The 19,017-nt window shown below is 42.5% G+C and overlaps 1 protein-coding gene across 7 annotated transcripts in view; it reads left to right on the top strand.

Moving 5' to 3' along the window:
• The window catches only part of LIMS1 (LIM zinc finger domain containing 1), a 129,154-nt gene that overhangs the window by 67,863 nt on the left and 42,274 nt on the right, over positions 1-19,017 (top strand). For 4 of the 7 annotated variants that reach the window (XM_039544860.1, XM_039544869.1, XM_039544877.1 and 1 more), the window contains exon 2: positions 10,704-10,863. In XM_039544860.1, the coding sequence (XP_039400794.1) occupies positions 10,704-10,863 (160 nt within the window). Of the gene's footprint in view, positions 1-8,074; positions 8,426-10,703; positions 10,864-19,017 lie in introns of those variants that run through there. The other 3 variants (XM_039544834.1, XM_039544855.1, XM_039544844.1) reach the window with 3 other exon arrangements.

Genomic DNA, 19,017 nt, shown 5'->3' with positions numbered 1-19,017 from the left:
ACCGCAGCTGAAGGTCAGTCCATCAGTGCGGAGTCTCCAGTGGAGTCATTGCTATAATAAGAATGTAGTTTAGAGCCAGAACGTCTGGTGTTGACAGTTATCCCAACCATATAAGGAACTACATGGACATACAAGAAGGCTTTCATGGAAGGCCGGGTGTTCAGTTTAGTCAAGATATTAATTATAGCTGCTGGATGAACTGTTCAGGTCATGGCATTCAGCTTATAAAAACATCAGTTGTAGCTACTGTAAGAAGATGGCTAATGCAGGACTAACATTTAATATAATTTCTCCTTTAAATTTACATGCTTATTGTTTAGAACAGCATCTGTGACAATACGTAATGATAGATTATATTTATTAAATACCTGGTATTGGGAAAGGAAACTGCTATTTTCAAAGGGAAGTACTGTAACCCAGCATGACCAAAGTTCACTAGGACATGAAGTTTCATAGAAAATATAAAGATCAATATTGCAGATTTGTGTTTATAGTTACAAGAAATGATGATCAAAATAGAATTTACTGGTGGGGTCAAATGCTTTGTAGCTTCTGCAGGCGGAGCTCATTGCACACATGAGGGGCTCCTTGTATCTCTCCATTCCCCGCACAACCTCCCTGTGTGGCACACTCCCATTCCCCTCTGTTTCAGGGACTCCCTGGAATCCTCCCACCCCTTGCATCATGTCAGGGTCTGCTTGCCCCCCGACTTCTTCACTCTTCTCATTCGAGGCTCTCATTTCCCCCCTCTCCCCCCGCCCACGCTAGAGGCTCTGTGTGCCTGTCTTCCCCCATGCCCTCCAATTCTTACGGGTTTTTTTTCTGTCTGGGAGATAAGTCATTCATGATGTCAACATGTTAAACTCCTGGGAGGATGTGTGCAATGTAGTTGTAGCCATGTCAATTCCAGGATATTTGAGAGAAAGCATTTTCTAAATTGTATCTGTTCTTATCAGTTTAATATCTTTTATTGGACCAACTTCTGTTGGTGAAGGAGAGGACAGGCATTCAAGCTTTTGAGTATAGAGCTCATCTTGGGAGGATGGGCAGAACTGAGATGGGAGGAATTGGGCTGGAAAGTTTTAATGGCTGACATGAACCAGTTCTTTAATCTATAGACAATTAGGGTATGTTTACATGCAACTAGACACCTACCGCTGGTCCATGTCAGCTAACTTGGATTCGTGGGGTTCGGGCTGGAGTCCAGGCTCTAGGACCCACCGAGGTGGGAGCTTGGGCACCTCCAGCCCACGCTTGGATGTCTACACAGCTGTGAAACAGCCCCACAGCCTGAGCCCCATGAGCCTGAGTTGGCTGGCATGGGCGACCAGCCCTGAGTTTTTATTTGCTGTGTAAACATATAACAGGCCTGGCTGAAGCTGCTGAGTCTGCTAATTAGATGCAGGGAGCTCTGTGGCTATGTCTACACTGCAGTTAGACACCCACAGCTGGCCTGTGTCGGCTGACTCAGGCCATGGAGCTGTTTAATTGTGGTGGAGATGCTCAGGCTCGGGCTGCAGCCTCAGCTCTGGGTCTCACCTTGCAGGCTCTAGCCTGAGCCAGAATATCTACACCTCAGTTAAACAGCCCCTTAGCCCAAGCCCTGCGAGCCCAAATCAGCTGGCATTGGCCAGTCCCGGGTTTTTAATTGTAGACTTACCCTATATGTTTCCCATTTCCTGCTTCCAGTTTTCCACTTTTACCCAAAATCAATAGGGATCTGCCTATTATTGCCTTGAGAGTTTCCTGAAATTTTGGTTTTGATCAGATGTGGTGCTCAAATGTTGTTACAGACACACGCAAAGAGAAAATGCTATCCAGTCAATGTAGGACCTCGCTTCTTCTCTGAGTCAATAAGACGTACGTGTCTAGCAATAGGTGTCCAGTACCTGACACTTTTTATAGTTCACACTGTAAAATTAAATTCTAAATGGATTCTAATGTTTTTCTATAAAAAGCACTCGTGTATATATAACTGCTTAAAAATTTACTAACATTCAAGAGTTGAATATAGCATGAGTTCTTGCAGCACAGCCCAGTAAGTGTAGGGTGCCTATTTTATGGATAAGCTATTTCATGCAATGTCTCACTGCAAAGGTGTTAAAGTACTTCTGATATGTTGTGGTATATTTTTGGAGTGCTGGCGTAAAGGTATTCAGGAATAGCTGGATGGGGGACAGTGGTGGGAGGAAAAGAAATGTAATCAAAGGTAACTTAAAGAAGGGTGTAAAGAGAAAAATTCTATATATTTCACACAAAGCAGGGATTCGCTAGAAAACTTTTTTCATCAGCAAAAGAAAATACACCATTTTCTGAAACATCTTAAAAAAAAGTATTGTTGAAATCTCTTCTCTCCCACAAATTCTAGTTTAAGATTACTTTCACTGATTATTATGATCTATAAAGATCCTTGTGGGAAGATGCCTCTTATCAAATTCCTGTAATATTCACTTTCCAGTAAATAAATGGAAAATGAATTCTCTGTAGTAGCAGATACCAAGCACATTTGTTTACACTGGCATAAGTTTATACCGAATTATGTTATAAAGGCTGTCTGTCATCTACCCTGTAGATAATTCTGTGTGAAAAAATCAATATAGTTTTCGGAAACACTCAACTTTGACCTAATTCTGATCATGTTGAAGTCAGTGGGTATTTTCTCATCATCTTAAATGGGAGCAGAGTTAGGCCAGTGTTGAGGACTTCTGAAAATCCCATCCATCACTTACAATTAAAAAACTAGAAAAAGAAGAATTGCTCCTTTCTTCAAATTAATTTGTAAGAACCATTTGATTTAGGGATCACTTGCCCAACAATTACAAAAACTAATATTCTGGTCACTTAAGACCATATTAAATTTTAAGTTTAATGATGAGGAGGAGAATCCAATTCAGCACTTTAAAAAAAGTCAGTGTAGAATTTTATGCAGGGTCCTGGAAAGCCATGTATATTTACGGTAATAGCAAGTGGAAATTGAATGACTTTTTTCTAACTACTGACTGTATATTTATGTGTGTTCCGTTGCACAAAGGCTGCTGATTAATTTATTTAAAATTTAAATCATCCTTTTATGTGTCACGGTTATGGAGGGGGAAGATTGTGCTGTGAGTTTTTATCCTGCTCTGCAATAACTTGACCTCGTACAGGGAATGTAGCTGCTTTGCTTTCAGGAGGTCAGCAGTGACACAGCAGCCTTTCAGATGAGGCAGACAACATTATTTCACTGTAGTGCAATTAAGTCACCAATGGCAGCTGTTATTGCCAAGCACCTAGTTTGGAGCTGTGACTGTTCTGCACATCTATTTGTGGAATGAAGTAAAATGTTCTACGAGCAGCAAGTCCTGCTGAACTTTCTCTATAAAAGTCCCCCCCTTTGATCTAAGACAGATACCCAAAATATTCAGCCTGGTTTTAATACTCACTAGACAAAAGACAGTTTTAAATAATTCTTCATGTACTGTAGAATTGACTTAGTAGCAAACGTTACAGCTTCTGTTAATTAAAACAACTTATATGGTATCATCCACCTTATGTGACATTACAGTTGGGGTTGTATCTGTGTCCTCATTATGAATCTGATTTTTCAGAAGGTTCATCCTAGAATCCCTCGATTGGAGTCCTATCTCGTGCCATATCGAATGCAGGAGCCTCATCTGTTGTGGATTAATCCCTTGCCTAGCGTTTGTGTTTTAAAAGCACAAAAATCCTTGTAAATGGTCAAAATCTTTTGGGGCCAAATTTCCGAGTAAGATTTTTACTTATATCAGTCTCTTTCCATTGTAACCAGTGTCACTTCTAACTCATGGCAGTGTAAACTGGTAGAAGTTCAGAATCAGGCTCCTTTTATTTATTTAACATTTGTAGTCATGTCACTTTAAGGAATCTGGCTCTAAAACCAGCCAACAAGATTAAAACAGCCTTTGTGGACTCAGATCTTGAGGTAAACACAACTTTTTGTAGCTGATACCACTCCTAATGAGGAGAACCAGAGCCACATGGCCAACGTGCCATGAAAACTTTTGATATGCAACTCAGGGTGCACTTTCATTATTATTACAAAACGTTTCTGTGGCATCAGAAGTTTGCCCAGTGTTTTACACCACAGATAAGAAGAGGCAGGTTGAGATTCTGTACTGCGCCTCTTGGCACAGCACAAAAGGCGAGAAAGCCACCTTTGCTCTCTTGGGATTCTAGACTGCTGCAGGAGCTGAAAAGGGCCAGAGCATAAATTAGAGGAGCCCCTGGGGTCCTCAATTTATGGCAGCCTCCTGAGAGGCTCGGCACTGCTAGCTATCTAAACAAGAAAAGACAAATAAGAATACAGAGGACAACTGAAGAGAATGGGTAAAGAATCGATATTCGTGCCCTCCGCCTCCCCTTTAGGAAGTGGTATTTTTGAAGAAGGACATGCAAGAAGAGGAGGCTTGGGTGGAAGAGGACAGGGAGATTGTTTTGGGTGCTGAGTGGAGCAAATTAGAAGTTCACAGATCTAAGACTGGGGAAAGGGATGAAGGAAACAGTAAGGTAAAAAGATTGGGAAAAGCTTAGGCATCAGCAGGGGGAGCAGGGAAATGAGAGCATAGATGTATAGGGGAGTTGCATTGAAATGGAGTGACACTGGTATATGTAAGAACAGAATCTGGCCCAAGAGGTTTTGCCCATTTAAGATGATTTGAGGGCTTTTAAAGCACAAAAACTAGTTCATAAACTGTTCTGGCAAGTGATTGATCCACAACAGCCTGTCATTTTTCTTTTTCGTTTTCTTTTGCTGCTTTAAAAATAATGACTTACTGAGATATTAAGACTAAAAAATTGTCCATCAAACATGTGTGGTAACTTTATAGTTTCATTAGGATTTTCGACATGTTGACTTAGTGCTCCTGTTGAACTCCTTAGTTCATCCTGCAGCAGCTGGATGAATTGACATGATTAGACTGCAGCTCTGGGGCTAGAGCTTTGACAACCATTAACACTCAGTTTTTAAATGCCAAAACGGCACTCTGTCATTGAATGAAGAGGACAGGAACTGTAAAAGCATCTAGAATACAAAAAAGTATCTTGTGTTTTTACAAAATAGTAATTAATACATCTATCAAAACTCCTAAATAAATTTCTCTGAATTGGAGCAACATTTAAATCATTTAAACAGAAGGTGCTACACTAGCTGACTACCAGCACAAACATTGGACATATGTATCTATTTTTGAGTTTACATTGACCTTTTTTGGGTCAACTAAGGTATCATTGGGAAGTCAATTCCACCCTGAGAAGAGCACTCATAGGTATATGGGAGAAGATTAATAAAAGAATAGTGATACTAGGGTAGAGTGCAGCAGCACTTTACATGTAGAGAGGGAGTTTCAAATTCAAACAGGTTTTGGGTTTTTTTAAGGTTTTAGGGGAACATTTTTTTTAAAGGAGGTTGCATTTGTGCAGTTTAACTCCACCAATCTAAAATATAAACCTTAAACTAAGAAAAGAGCCCCAAGTGAGAACCAAATCACCTCTCTATGTAAACTGCTGTTGCGACCTTACTATAGTACTGTATTCGTTTTGATCCTGCATTTCCAATAGAGCTAATATGGAAGAGGACAAGGAACATCACAGTGGCTACATCTCCATTGCTATACCTACAGTGCCTGTTGTTCGTCACTGGTGCAGCAGTAGAATCATAGAATCGTAGGATTGGAAGGGACCTCGAGAGGTCATCTTGTCCAGTCCACAGCACTCATGGCAGGACTATCCATGAGAGGTGTTTGTCTAGACCATCCCAGAGAGGTGTTTGTCTAACCTGCTGTTAAAAATCTCCAATGATAGAGATTCCGCAGGAGCAGTAAAAGTGCTATGTAGTCAGGGCTCCCAATTTTTCCAGCACCATGTTCTGAATCTATCCTCTGACCAGGGGCGTCAGGACATAGTGCTACAGCCTCAGCCCTGTCTGTGCTAGAAAGTTCACTGTGACAGACACAGCATTGCTGTCAGCGGGTACATCGTATTCTAGTATGGACGCAGCCTGCGATACTAGCACTGAGCACCAGGATCAGGGCAGGAGGGATACTGAACACATGACTATTACTGTGATAGCAGCACTGTTAGTTGAACCAGGGTACCATGACTCTAAAACATGTTTTTTAAGTATCCTTTTATATCACACCAGCTCCAAAGAAACAATTACAAATTTTATCTCCTCTCATACACATGCCACATATTCTACTTCAAAGTTACAGTGAAAAAAGGGAGGAAAAAATGTTTGCTTGTCAAATATCAGTAAACAAAGTTTAAGGTTGGTGGGACAATAGCCCTGTCCACACTACATTTTTAAGTGTGATTTTTTATGATTGGTTAGATGCACAGTCAGCTTAACCATGTACAAGTGACATGATTCAGTTTGTGTCCACACAGCATCTTTTCTGATATCACAGCTATGTTTGTGCATCTGAACCTCACATGCTACCTAACCATGTGCTAAGAGAGTGTTCTATGCAAAGCTGCAAAATAGCGTGCCCTGCTGAACTGGGTACCGTGTGCTAGGCTAGGCCTCTGCCAAGGGTGACAGACTTTTTAATCATATTGTGTGTGGATTCAAATCATGTTTAGAGCCAACCATGCCAGAAAACACTTTCAAATTTGTTTTAAAATTGTCATGCAAACAGGTCCTTTGGAATGGATTCTTCCTTTTCTTTTCAAAGACACTGGCGTTTATTAAAAATGAAAGATTTGAATGGAAATCCCTTGATTTTTGTCAGGGTTTTTTGTAAGACCCCTGTGTTGCTTGCTGTTCCTAAACTGTATATTTGTTCGCACTTCCTTCCCCCTATTCTCCTTCCTCACTTTCTCAGACTTCCCTCTAACAAGCAAATTCTCTGGATACCGAAACCCTCTTGCAGAAAAGGCAAAATACATATGGTTTACTATTCATTTTTGTAATCAGTTGCTACTAAAACTGAGTTGAACATGAGGTGTCAGTTACTTGAAAGAACTTTCAAAAATCCATTTTGGTTTGAAGTCCTAAGCTGTCAGAGGCTGGGCCTATCATAGCTGACTAAAATGTGACAAAGGAGTATAACTATTGCCTGCAAATCCAGACTTTTTTTCCTTCCAGAAAGAGTAAAGGTACTTAATCTCCTGGGATAGAACAACTTCTCCTACTAAAAAATCTGCAGTTGGAGTGCAGGGACTCATATCAAATTGAATGTTACATTAAAATAATTACTGTATAATAAAACCAATATGAACAGACTTTCCTGGGTCAATTTGAGAAGCAGAGAGAGGAAAAGCTAGCGGGTTGGACTAGATGACCTCCTGAGGTCCCATCCAACCCTGATATTCTATGATTCTCTGAAATGGTATATAGTCAGCTTCAGAAGTCATCATCATTGTGATGATAGGACAGTTGACATCCTTTTAATCTGTTGCCCCCCTCCCTTCCCTAATAGCCATATTAAATTCATTCAGCTTTCAGATCTATATGGGATTTATCTGTCAGTGCAGTGCTGTAAACACAACCTGGTAACTTAAAATCAAGATTATACATCAGCAACTAGAACTTATTTGGCAGTTCAGCTAATGATGTGTGAGACAAAATAGAAAATAACCTATCCACTTGTAGCTATATCTTCTTTGCAATGCTGGCAGAAAGAAAAATGTTTATCAATAAACTCAGCACATTTGACTGAGAAGATACATAAGGAGCACACATTGTAAAAGATTAATTTTACAATCTGGGCTAACGGAACTTTAAAGCAATCTGTATCTAATGATATAGAATACTTTTCTTGGTGTGTTCATGATACAGTATTATTGGAACCATTTTCCCCAGTAAATAGTAACTATTAATGAGTTTGACAGTGAATATGTTGAGTCATATATGCTTATCATAAAATAGCTCTTCTGTGTCTGAATGGAATTCTTATTATCAGCAATAGATAGTGAAGACTGTATGTACTGCCCAAGTTTGTATTACAACCTTGTAATGGAATGTGTTCCAATGCATCTTAGCAAATCACAGCATGTCATTTTAACTCCTCTACTGGTAAACTTTTAACTTGAAACTCTAGCAGAGGGCTCGGCAAGCCTAGCTAACTGATGTGAAACTGTGGAAGTAAATCACTTTGCTGGGAACAAGGGGAAGTCCTGCATATTGTGGCTCCCAACTTTATTGTCTGCAGCTTCTTTGCACAATAGCAGTTGATTTTTTTTAAAAAATAAGGATTAAATTAATTGAATTTCCAATTATGGAAAATATGGAATTCCAAAGCAGAGCTCACTCCTATATGATTCCAGAGAATGAAGAAGTTCCACACAGTGGTATTCATGATGTCCATAATACCAATGGAAATGAAGGCGAGAAAGCAGTGTCAAAATTACAACGTAGGCACAGTGACATAAAAGTATACAAAGAATTTTGTGACTTTTATGCAAGATTGTAAGTTCACTTTTTCAGGTTGGGATGTTACTGTGGTAAAATCATTTTAAAATCTGCAGTTGTTTTTTCCAATGAAATTTCATGTAGAATGTGTTTGAATCACTCTCTAACGTAAAGCTTACTATTCTTAGGATAAATTTACAGTTTTGATTTCTTCTAAAACTTGCAACCGTTGCTATAAACAAAACCAGACTTTAATTTCAGTAGGTTTTATTTCAGTTACATGTATTAGATTGGATTTGTTGAATAGACTATGTGCTCTGTCAGACTTCTGATATTAGGTTCTGTAAATTATGGGGGAAATGTGTAAACTGTCCCATTGGTAACAATAGAAAACCATTCTACATTCATCAGTAGTGCTATAGTAATACATATTTCTCAAAGGAAAGTGAAGAAATATTTGTGCATTTTTGGGAGAAAGGAGGGTTATAAGACTTTGTTTTGCTAGAAGCTATAATTTTCAAAGGTTCTTTATTTTATGCGGTTACCTAGATTATTTCATATCTGACAAATGCTGACAGTTGAAATTCTAAGCTATAGTCTTCGTTTATCAGTCTTAATATTCAAGAGCTGTTGAGCTCTAAAGAAAGGTCACAATTTATATTGTGATCAATATTCACATCACATCCAGTTTATTCTGTTATTAGGTATGACAAATGAAGCGATTCAGTTGTCTTCCATAAAGCACAATGGTTTTGATGGGAATAGATTGTGGAGAAAGGCAGTTAGCTTTAGAGTTTAAACACAACTGTTTGCGCTTAAAATTTCTTTTTGTATGTGTTTGACTGAAACCCCTGTGGAATAAAATGTTCTTGGTCTGATACTCTTTGTCAGGGATTTTGCTCATGCAGGTATCTCTCTGGAAGACACTTTTTTCTGTAAAGTGCTGTAGAATAGAAAAAAGCAGCAGATTAATAATAACCAGTCAAGTGTTTCTTTAACCAGGGGTTAGCCTTTTTTGTGGTACAACAGGATAAGGAATAGACCAGCTTTCAACTATTTAATAAAATATATTCTTGCTAATGTTTTGTATGAGATTGTTCCTGCACAAAGTGCTGAGCATCCTCCAACTCCTACTGAAATCAATGGGAGTCACGGGCACTCAGCACCTCATGTGGGATTGAGCCTTTTATATCTATAGAAACAGCATGATTTTTTTCTGAACAATAAAATCTGTTTATTTTTGAAGAATAAAGCAGAGATTGTTTTATAAACTTCTGATTAAATGTTTGGATCAAATCAGATTACCAGCAAATTCAAATACCTGAAATTGTTCTTGTATGCACTCTAGAACATGTTCGGCTAACATTTGTCAGATGTTGTGAAACTTAAGAGTTGTCCTGTGCATTCTCCATGTTACAGATAAGTATTCAATAGAAAACTTAGCCTCAAAGACTTAAGTTTTGTGAATTTAGATTTAAGCAACAAAACTACTTGCAGTGTGAAAAATCAAGCATGGACTTTGAAATTTTAGAGCAGTTCCTCATTTGATTGTAAAGGAGCTGTTTTGATTTATTGCAGATGAGGATTTGTCCTTAAAGACAGAGTTTAGTCCCTCTGATATTTGCAAATATTGCATTATAATGTTATTACTACATGCCGTTAAGAAGCACACCCCAAGCATTGTTATTTGGAAGTTTTCCTAATCTCTGATTCAAATTCCATGTAGCTTCAGGTCATTTTGCAAAATCGAAAAATCTAAAGAACACTTTTTACCATTTACCATTCCTTACCTCTTGATTTTTTCTGCCATAGCAGTTATGTTAAATATGTTCTATCCTTTTTATTGATGACTCAAATCTTTTGAATTGGTATTGAATTGATATTCACTTTCAGAACAATATTCTTGCTTTGATCTCAGATGGGGAGACATCTTTAATTACTGATGAAATTGGCTCTTGTCTTCCATAATCATTGCAATTGTTTATTTCCTTTTCTTTCTTGCAGTGCTTGATTGAATGGAAATATAACTTGTTTTTTTCCCCTCATACAAGCTTGAATATACATTTTTGACCAAAAGTTCTTAGAATAGAGTGCTGCTTTGACAAAAAAAAATAAAAAAAAAAATCTCACAACTTTTTCCTCATTAAGGGACTGCTGCAACTCCCTTTATAGTTAGTGGAAAGATTTCCATGACTTCAGTGGGAGTTTGATTGAGACAGTTGGCTTTTCAAAAGAGAAATGAAATAAAATCAGTGGAACTGAGTGTTTCCTTTTTCTTTATCCCCTCATTTTAGAGAAGATCAACAATCTCTTTTTGGTTTGTTTTTTGTTACAGTAATATGGCAAATGCTCTTGCAAATGCCATATGTGAGCGCTGCAAAGGGGGCTTTGCACCTGCTGAGAAGATTGTTAACAGCAATGGTGAACTGTACCATGAACAGTGTTTTGTGTGTGCCCAGTGCTTTCAGCAGTTCCCCGAAGGGCTCTTTTACGAGGTAAGTTGGTTAAAATATTTTTCTCCCCTGAGTTCCTTGGCTTTTATTTTTTATAATGTACAAATGATAAATACTGACAGTGCATTTGTTTATAAAATATTATCACAGAATGGCAGGAGCATTCTTTGAAAAGAAATATCCAGCAGAGACAGAAGGAAGTAGAGACATTTCTAGTTTTGCCTTTAAAGACACTTTATGGGACATTTCTATGACACACCTACATAATGTGGGGAGTGCAGGAGTTTTGCCTATAAAGACACATTATGTACGTCATACTGGAAGCACGCAGAAAACACAGGTACTAAAATGAAATGTAACATAGAGAGTGAAATCCTGACCCCACTGACTTCGCTGTGGCCAGGATTTCACCCAGAGTGTTTCTATTAGAGATGAGCCCATGATGTGATGTTCAAATTCAGATTTGAACGTACCCAGAGTATGATAGGATTTGGATCAGGTATTCTACTTCAGGACCATCTCTAGTAAGGTTTAGCATTTTAAACTAACAAAACTAAAACAATTCTGAGTTAATGCTTTGCTCATTCCATTGTATTATACTGTGAGAATTTGCATCACTTTAGTTATGCAGTTCCTTGGCATAGCAATCTGGGGATATTCTAAATCAATTGTTAAACATTGAATTTAAGGGTCCTTTACCATATTTTTCTAAAATTTATGTTCTCTCAGGTCAAATATGTATTTTAATTTTAATCCAGTTTCCCCCCCCTTTTCATTTTCATGGGGATTCAGATGGGCTATTTTCACCTAGTACAAAGTGACCTTAGAGAGAGCTTTTGACCAGTCTATAAAATATTGAGTGATTTGTATAGGACAGACTAAAGCCTGTGAGATAGGCAAGTATTGTCCATGGAAAGATTTATGTTACATTACAATCTCAGAATGGAGTAAACCAGCTCTTACTAACCTATTCACATTGTCTAGGCGTCTAAGGTGCTTCAGACACGATGCAGTATGAAAAGAAGCAGTATTATTATTTCAGTTAATACTCTCGCCAAGTCCCCAGGCCCTTCCTTTTTCCTGTACAGTCAGAATCTTTGGACTTTCTCTCCACCAAATGCATTTCTTGTGTCTTTATTTTCACTGGTGCTATTTCTAATTCAGAAGTGAAGGAGATGCAGCTGGAGGTGGGCTAGGCTATTGGGTGGGGTAGTGGGAGCAGGAGCTTGGTTTGGGAGCAGCGCAAACAGCCAGGTAAGGAGGGGAAGAGCATCCGGAAGCAGGAGGATGCCTGGCTGTGAGGGGGGGAAAGAGTTCTGAGAACTGTAGGGCTGCAAAAGCAGAGTAGGGAGGGGCAAGGCTAGGCAGAGGTGGAGAAGTGGGTGAGAGAGGAGTAGAGAGGAAGAGACAGACAAGCACAGAGAAATAAATAACAGGGTTAGGCAAGGCTACTGGGAGAAGGGAAAGAGGATAGGTTTGAAGAGGCAGTTGGGTAGAAGCCATTAACTGGGACCTGATCGGGAGGAGATCTATATCTGGGACATGCTGTAGTGGCTGCCAGAAGGCATCTGGAAGGAGAGTAGCATACTGGCTGGTAGGAGAGGAAACTGGGCAGGCTGATTGCTGTGAGTTTGCTGAGAATTTGCTATTCTTTGACTGGCTTGAGGATCCAGTCCTGCAGGAATTCTGCAAATCCTCAGATGTTGGAGCAGTTCTTGGGTGCCATTGTAGTGGCACAGTAGAAGGAAGGGCTTAAATCACAGCTCAGCCTATTTTTCACCTAACCCAAAAAGATTAAAATCCCTTTAGTGCTCACACACAGCCATATGTGAATAGTCTCAAAGAGCATAAGCAAGTTCCCCTGTGTTGTTTGGATGCATCTAGGCTCTTTGCATCAACAATGAAGCAAATGCCTCTCCCCTCCCCCATTATCTATTTAATGTCTCCCTTAACATTCTTGTCTATGGTGTGAAAGCACCTATTGTCTGGCCAAGCTGGAAGAAAGACGGGAGCCAATGGATGTGGTTTATACATGGATTCCAAGGCCAGAAGGGCCGATTCTGATCATCTAGTCTGACCTTCTGTATAACACAGGCCATAGAACTTCCCCCACATAATTTCTAGAGCAGAACTTTTAGAAAAACATCCGAGTTTGATTTAAAACTTGTCAGTGATGGAGAACCCACCATAACGCTTGGTAAATTGTTCCGATGGTTAATGTCCCTCACTGTCAAAAATTTACACCTTATTTCCAATCTGAATTTATCTAGCTTCAACTTCCAGCCATTAGATCGTGTTACACCTTTCTCTGCTAGTTTGAAGAGCCCATTATTGAATATTTGTTCCCTTTGTAGATACTTACGAACTGTAATCAAGTCACCCCTTAAGTTTCTCTTTGTTAAGCTAAGTAGATTGAGCTCTTTGAGTCTGTCACGATAAGGCATGTTTCTTCTTCGAGTGCTTGCTCATGTCGATTCCATTCTAGGTGTGCATGCGCCCACATGCACGTTGGAGATTTTTGCCTTAGTGGTAACGTTAGGGCTGGCTGTAGCTCCCTCTAGAGCAGGGGTGGGCAAACTATGGCCTGCAGGCCACATGTGGCCCATGGGACCATCCTGCCCGGCCCCTGAACTCCTGGCCTGGGAGGCTAGCCCCGGCCCCTCCCCCACTGTCCCTCCTCACCGCAGCCTCAGCTCACTCACTCCGCCAGCAGCGCAATGCTCTGGGCGGCAGGGCTGTGAGCTCCTCGGGCAGCGCAGCTGCAGAGCTCAGCCTGACCCGGTCTCTGTGCTGCGTGGTGGTGGCGGCAGTGGCAGCGTGGCCCGGCTCCAGCCGGGCAGCATGGCTGTAGCGCCACCAGCCACCAGTGCTCCAGGCAGCGCAGTAAGGGGGCAGGGAGCAGGTGGGGAGTTGGATAGAGGGCAGGGGTCAGGGGGCAGGGTGTGGATAGGGGTCGTGGTGATCGGGGGGGGGAACAGGGAGTTGAATGGGGGCAGGGGTCCCGGGGGCAGTCAGGAAGGAGGGGGGGGTTGGATGGGGCGGAAGGGGGCAGTCAGGGGCAGGGGTTCCGGGGGCGGTCGGGGACAGGGAGAAGGGGTGGTTGGACGGGGCAGGGATCCTGAGGAGGCCGTCAGGAATGAGAGGAGGGATTGGATGGGGCGGCAGGGGCCCGGGGACAGTCAGAGGACAGGGAGCGGGGGTGTGTGGATGGGGCAGGGGTCCCAGAGGGGCTGTCAGGGAATGAGGGGGTTGGATGGGACAGGAGTCCTGGGGGACAGTCAGGAAGGAGGGGAGGTTGATGGGGCAGTCAGGGGCAGGGGTTCCGGGAGCAGTCAGGGGACAGGGAGATGGGGTGGTTGGATGGGGCAGGGGTCCCGGGGAGGGGCCATCAGGAATGGGAGGAGGGGTTGGATGGGGCGGCAGGGGTCTGGGGACAGTCAGGGGACAGGAAGCAGGGGTGTGTGGATGGGGCAGGGGTCCCAGAGGGGCTGTCAGGGAATGGGGGGCAGGTAAGAGGTGGGGCCGGTCCACGACCCCCTCCCCTAACCGGCTCTCCATACAATTTACAAAACACGATGCGGCCCTTAGGCCAAAAAGTTTGCCCATCCCTGCTCTAGAGTGCTGTGCTCATGCCGTGGTATATCAGGTGCTGCCGGCCCACACCCTCTTAGTTCCTTCTTAAGGGCCTTGGTGGTCAGTCAGAGTGCCTCTCTTCCTTGTCCAGAGCAAACAGTTTCTTCCATTGGACTTCTTACCTTTGGGCCTTTGTTGGTTAGTGTTAAGTAGTTGTTAAGTGCATAGTTAGCTGACAGTTAAGGTCCCAGCTGGGACTTCCCCCCAAGTGGGGCATGCCCGAGTCCCCGGTTTAAGCCCTGCTCAGTTTGTGGCAGGTCTATGCCTGTGAGTGACCCCCATGCAAGGGCAACACTAGGGAGGGGCATGAATGGTCACATGCCCCTCTCCAGACGCCTCGGGGGAGGCATTCCAGAGTGGGGAAGCTGTCCCTGTTCTATCCTGCCCACCAGCTGTGCTTGGTACATGCCTAGACCAGAGTAGCCTGTCTGCCTGAGCTTGCTGGAGTCAATGTGCCTGCCACTGCCTATCCGATAAGCAGGGGAGCTTCTTTCCTGCAGGGACGGGGCAAAATGGGAGGGCTCAGGGGAGGGAGGAAGGGAAGCAGGGAGGAACGGGGGCCGCGGGGGACACTGGGGATGATCATGGGAGGAGAGGGGGAGGCAGCATAGGACAGGGCTGAAAGTCTGGTGCAGGGGAGGGGCAAGGAAGGAGCCATGTGGCTGGCCTGGATGGGCGTCTGGGGGAGGGAGCAGCAGGGCCAGGGGCTAGCCATGGGAGGCGTGTTTGGGGGCTGCAAAACCTATGCAGGATGGCGGATTTCTGTGGGAGAGAAGTTTCTTGGCCTAAGCTAGACGGAAATCCCTAATGTGCTTTTAGCAATGCATAGGTTTCCTTTAAAGCCATAAGGGTAGGAAACGGGTATTTTACTTTAAATAAGGCCCAGCCTGAGTTCAAACTATTGCATGAGTGCAGAATCAGACTCGTATTTCATGAAAGAAAACCAAATTTTTCATATGTTCTGGGCCAGCCTACTAGTAGCTGGTGAGCACTTTAAATTCCAGTGCATCCTCCAAATGTTTGTTGTGTGTTGATATGAAATTCAAAGGAGGGTGAGGATGGTCTTATGGTTAAAACACTGGCTTCTCTTTATAAGACCTAAATATTATTATTTTGCCACAGACTTCCTTTATGCAAGTCACTCAATTTCTCTCTGCCTTAGTTTCCCTATCTGTAAAATGGGGATAATTCTTAGCTAGGAAGGGCATGTGATGATGAACTTGTCTGTGAAACTTTGTAAGAATGTGCTATAGTAGCACAAAGTATTTATTAAAATATTAGAGATGAGACTTTAAAGCAGTGTTTCTCAAACTGAGGTCGCCACTTCTGTAGGGAAAGCCCCATGCGCGCTGGGCCGGTTTGTTTACCTGCCCTGTCCGCAGGTCCGGCTGATTGCGGCTCCCACTGGCCGCAGTTCGCTGCTCCAGGCCAGTGGGAGCTGCTGGAAGCGGTGCGGGCCGAGGGAGTTGAGGCGATAAGCTGTCATATGTAAAGATATTGAAAAGATTGGCATGTTTACCAGAGAGACGTGCTAGGATTTTCAGAAGAGCCCCAGGAGTTAGGTGCCCAACTCCCATTGAACTTCAGTGGGATTTCAGTGTCTAACTTTCCTAGGCTCCTTTGAAAATCCTAGCTGAGATGAATGAGAGAGGACTGATAAATGTGTAGAAAACCATTACTGATACAGAGAAGATAGATTAGGAACTTCTGTTGACCCTATCTCATACTGTGGGAACAAGGGGATATTAAATTAAATCAAAAGGCAAATTCAAATCTTGTAAACGGAATTATATTTTCACACAATTCAAAACTAGCACGTGGAACTCACTGCAATCTCATTGAGGCCAGAAGCTGAGAAGGAGTCCAAAAACGATTAGACATTTATGGATAGTAAGAATATCCAAGACCTCCTGAGGTCCCTTCCAACCCTGATATTCTATGATAATAGTAATTATACGGTAAAAGAAATACCCTGAGGAATTTTGGAAAGGATATAAACCCTTAACATACTGTAGGGCATAAACTAACCTCTGCTATTGGGGAATAGGAGTAAACTTTCCCTGGGGCACCTTAGACCATAGCTGACTACTGCAGGGTTTCTTGAACCTTGTTCTGAAGCATCTGGTGCTGGTTCCTGTTGATGACAGAATACTGGACTAGGTTGACCGCTAGTCTGATCCAGTCTCATAATTTGGCAATTCCTATATTTCGGTGTTCCTGTTATTAGAAACAAGTATGACAGATTTTTGGATCCATCTATATATAACTGAACACCCTCAATTTTAAATATATATATTTAAAATAGCCATTAAATTAACCCTATGTAATATGAATTCTCTAACCAAATTATGTATTAAAAATAAAGCAAAAAAAATAAAATCTTAGTAAACTAAGCAGCATCTGTTGTTCATCTTGTTAAACTGCCATCTTCACAATAAATCCTGAGTTGCACAGTTTATATTACTGAATGCTGGATGCAGGGTCAGAAAAGGTGGGTAAATATGCATTTATTTTGTGGATTACTAATAATGCACTACAGTGCTGCATTTAATTGTATGTTACCAGCTGCCTCATTATTCAGTTTATTTTTACTTTTTCTGCAAATGAAATATTCCTTTTATTACAAGTCAAAAACGTAGGCGTTAACGGGGTATTCCTGGTTAACAGCAGGCTACATCTTTCTATATAGTTCAAGTGTGTTGCTGACTTTGAGCCTTTTAAGGTATGGGTCCTCAACCGCATTATAGACTCAGCCCACCACTTTGAAGAAATACAGGCCCTATAATGTTTAACTATGGTTTGATGCACTCTTCTGTTCTGTGTATGACAGAGCCGTTGAGTTTCCTTATGGTACATGGAACAGTTCCATGCACTTGAGTTCCCTTTTGCATCTAGCTGGCCCTTCCAATTAACAGGAGGATAGACTGAACATGAGAGTTCCTTCAGGCCTGAGCTCACTAGAACCTCCCAGTGTCTTGTTTGATCTCAGGAGCTCTAAAGAATAATTTTCCAGTCCTGGGTGGTGTTCCATGAATGCCTGTCAGCTTTATTTTGCCCTTGTCAAAGCATCTGTTATGGGGTACAAATATGTAGTAATTGGTCCAACTTAAAAATAAACCAGATTCCAGATAAACAGATTCCTCCTACTACTAACAGCAGGGAGTATCTCTGCAGACATTTTTCCACCAGATGCTCTTTTTAGGTGTTTCTGTATCTGAGGGAGAACACAATTTCCCAAATAGGGAGAGACAGGAATAAATTACTTTTGTGTCCCCTGCTTGTGTATGGACCAGACCACTTGCATTGATTCTGGAAACATACTTTCTCTTGCAGCCTTTCTGGAGCACAGACTGCTTGATCGATAATGATTTGTCAAGTTTCCAGTATATTTGAAAGAGCTAAGATTGGCTGTAGAGTAATATTTCCTGAAAGCAGGGTTGCAAAAGTGCTTACATTTTTTATTAAGATGGCCACCATCCAAGTTCTGCTTTACACCAGGCCTGTGACAGTCAGTCTGGAATTCCCTACAGGTCTAGGAGTTCTGCATTCCTCCCCAGATGGGCAGAAATGTAGGATCACGGCTAAAGGCACAATGTCAACTTAAAAATCACGTTTCTGTATGAAAACCTTGTACCTACTATAGTGACAAGCTAACAAGTAAGATTACGAAAACCAAAAGAGATTAGGGTGTGTGGGTGGCGTGGGGGGTGGGGGAAGAGTCTCCTCTACTTTTTTTCAGTTTGTTTATTTTATGTATTGAATATTTATTGTATTTGTGTATAGTCAGTTTCAGTGTCCCTGTAAGGTCTGTTAGGGCTAAATTTGGGCCATGCTGCAAGCACCATGTATGGGGCAATGCAGTACCACCATAACCTTTAAATTGTGCCCCTTTACTATCAGCAGTTACTAGTCACCTGTTCCCCCACAACAGCTGCCTTAAGTGCTTGGGGGAATTACACATCAAGGAGAGTTGCCTCGCACCCAGAAGGAGAGGGTCATACACCTCAGGGCCCTCATGATGGAGTCTTCTTGCCACCCGGCTTCTGAGCCCTCTACGCAGGCTGCACCGAGTACTTTGGCCTCTATGTGCAGTGTGCCACCAGCGCCCGACTCCTCTCGGCGCCGGTCCTGAAGAAGGAGGCAAAGAAGCGCTCACCAGCACCGAGCAAGAAGGCCCAGTGGTCATCTGGTAAAGGGACCGTGCCTGTCCGCCAGCCTTCTCTGGAGCAGCACAAGTGTGCCTCCGTGGCTGGGGCTCTTAGCGCTCTTAAAGGTCTGTCACTGACTCTGGTGGGCGGTATGGGACCCACCATCCTGCCTGCACCATTGTCATCCCAAGCCCAGGCACAGAGAGAGAGCACAGGTCTCCACCTGCTCCTATAATGTCTCTGGTGCCACAGGACCAGGCTAAGGCTCCCCGAGAGAGCAAGCCAGCCATTAAGACCCCACCAGGGTCAGGGGAGCGCCATAGGTCGCCAGACAAGCAATCCCGTGGCAGGTTGCAGGTGCTCTGCTGATCGCCCAGACTCTTCCCCCAGTCGCCAAGATGTTATTCCCCAGTGC

Source organism: Mauremys reevesii, linkage group 1 (assembly GCF_016161935.1).
Source record: "Mauremys reevesii isolate NIE-2019 linkage group 1, ASM1616193v1, whole genome shotgun sequence".
Classification (NCBI taxonomy): Eukaryota; Metazoa; Chordata; order Testudines; family Geoemydidae; genus Mauremys; species Mauremys reevesii.
Note: the sequence above shows the minus strand (reverse complement) of the source record. Positions and strands in the feature narration are given on the sequence as shown.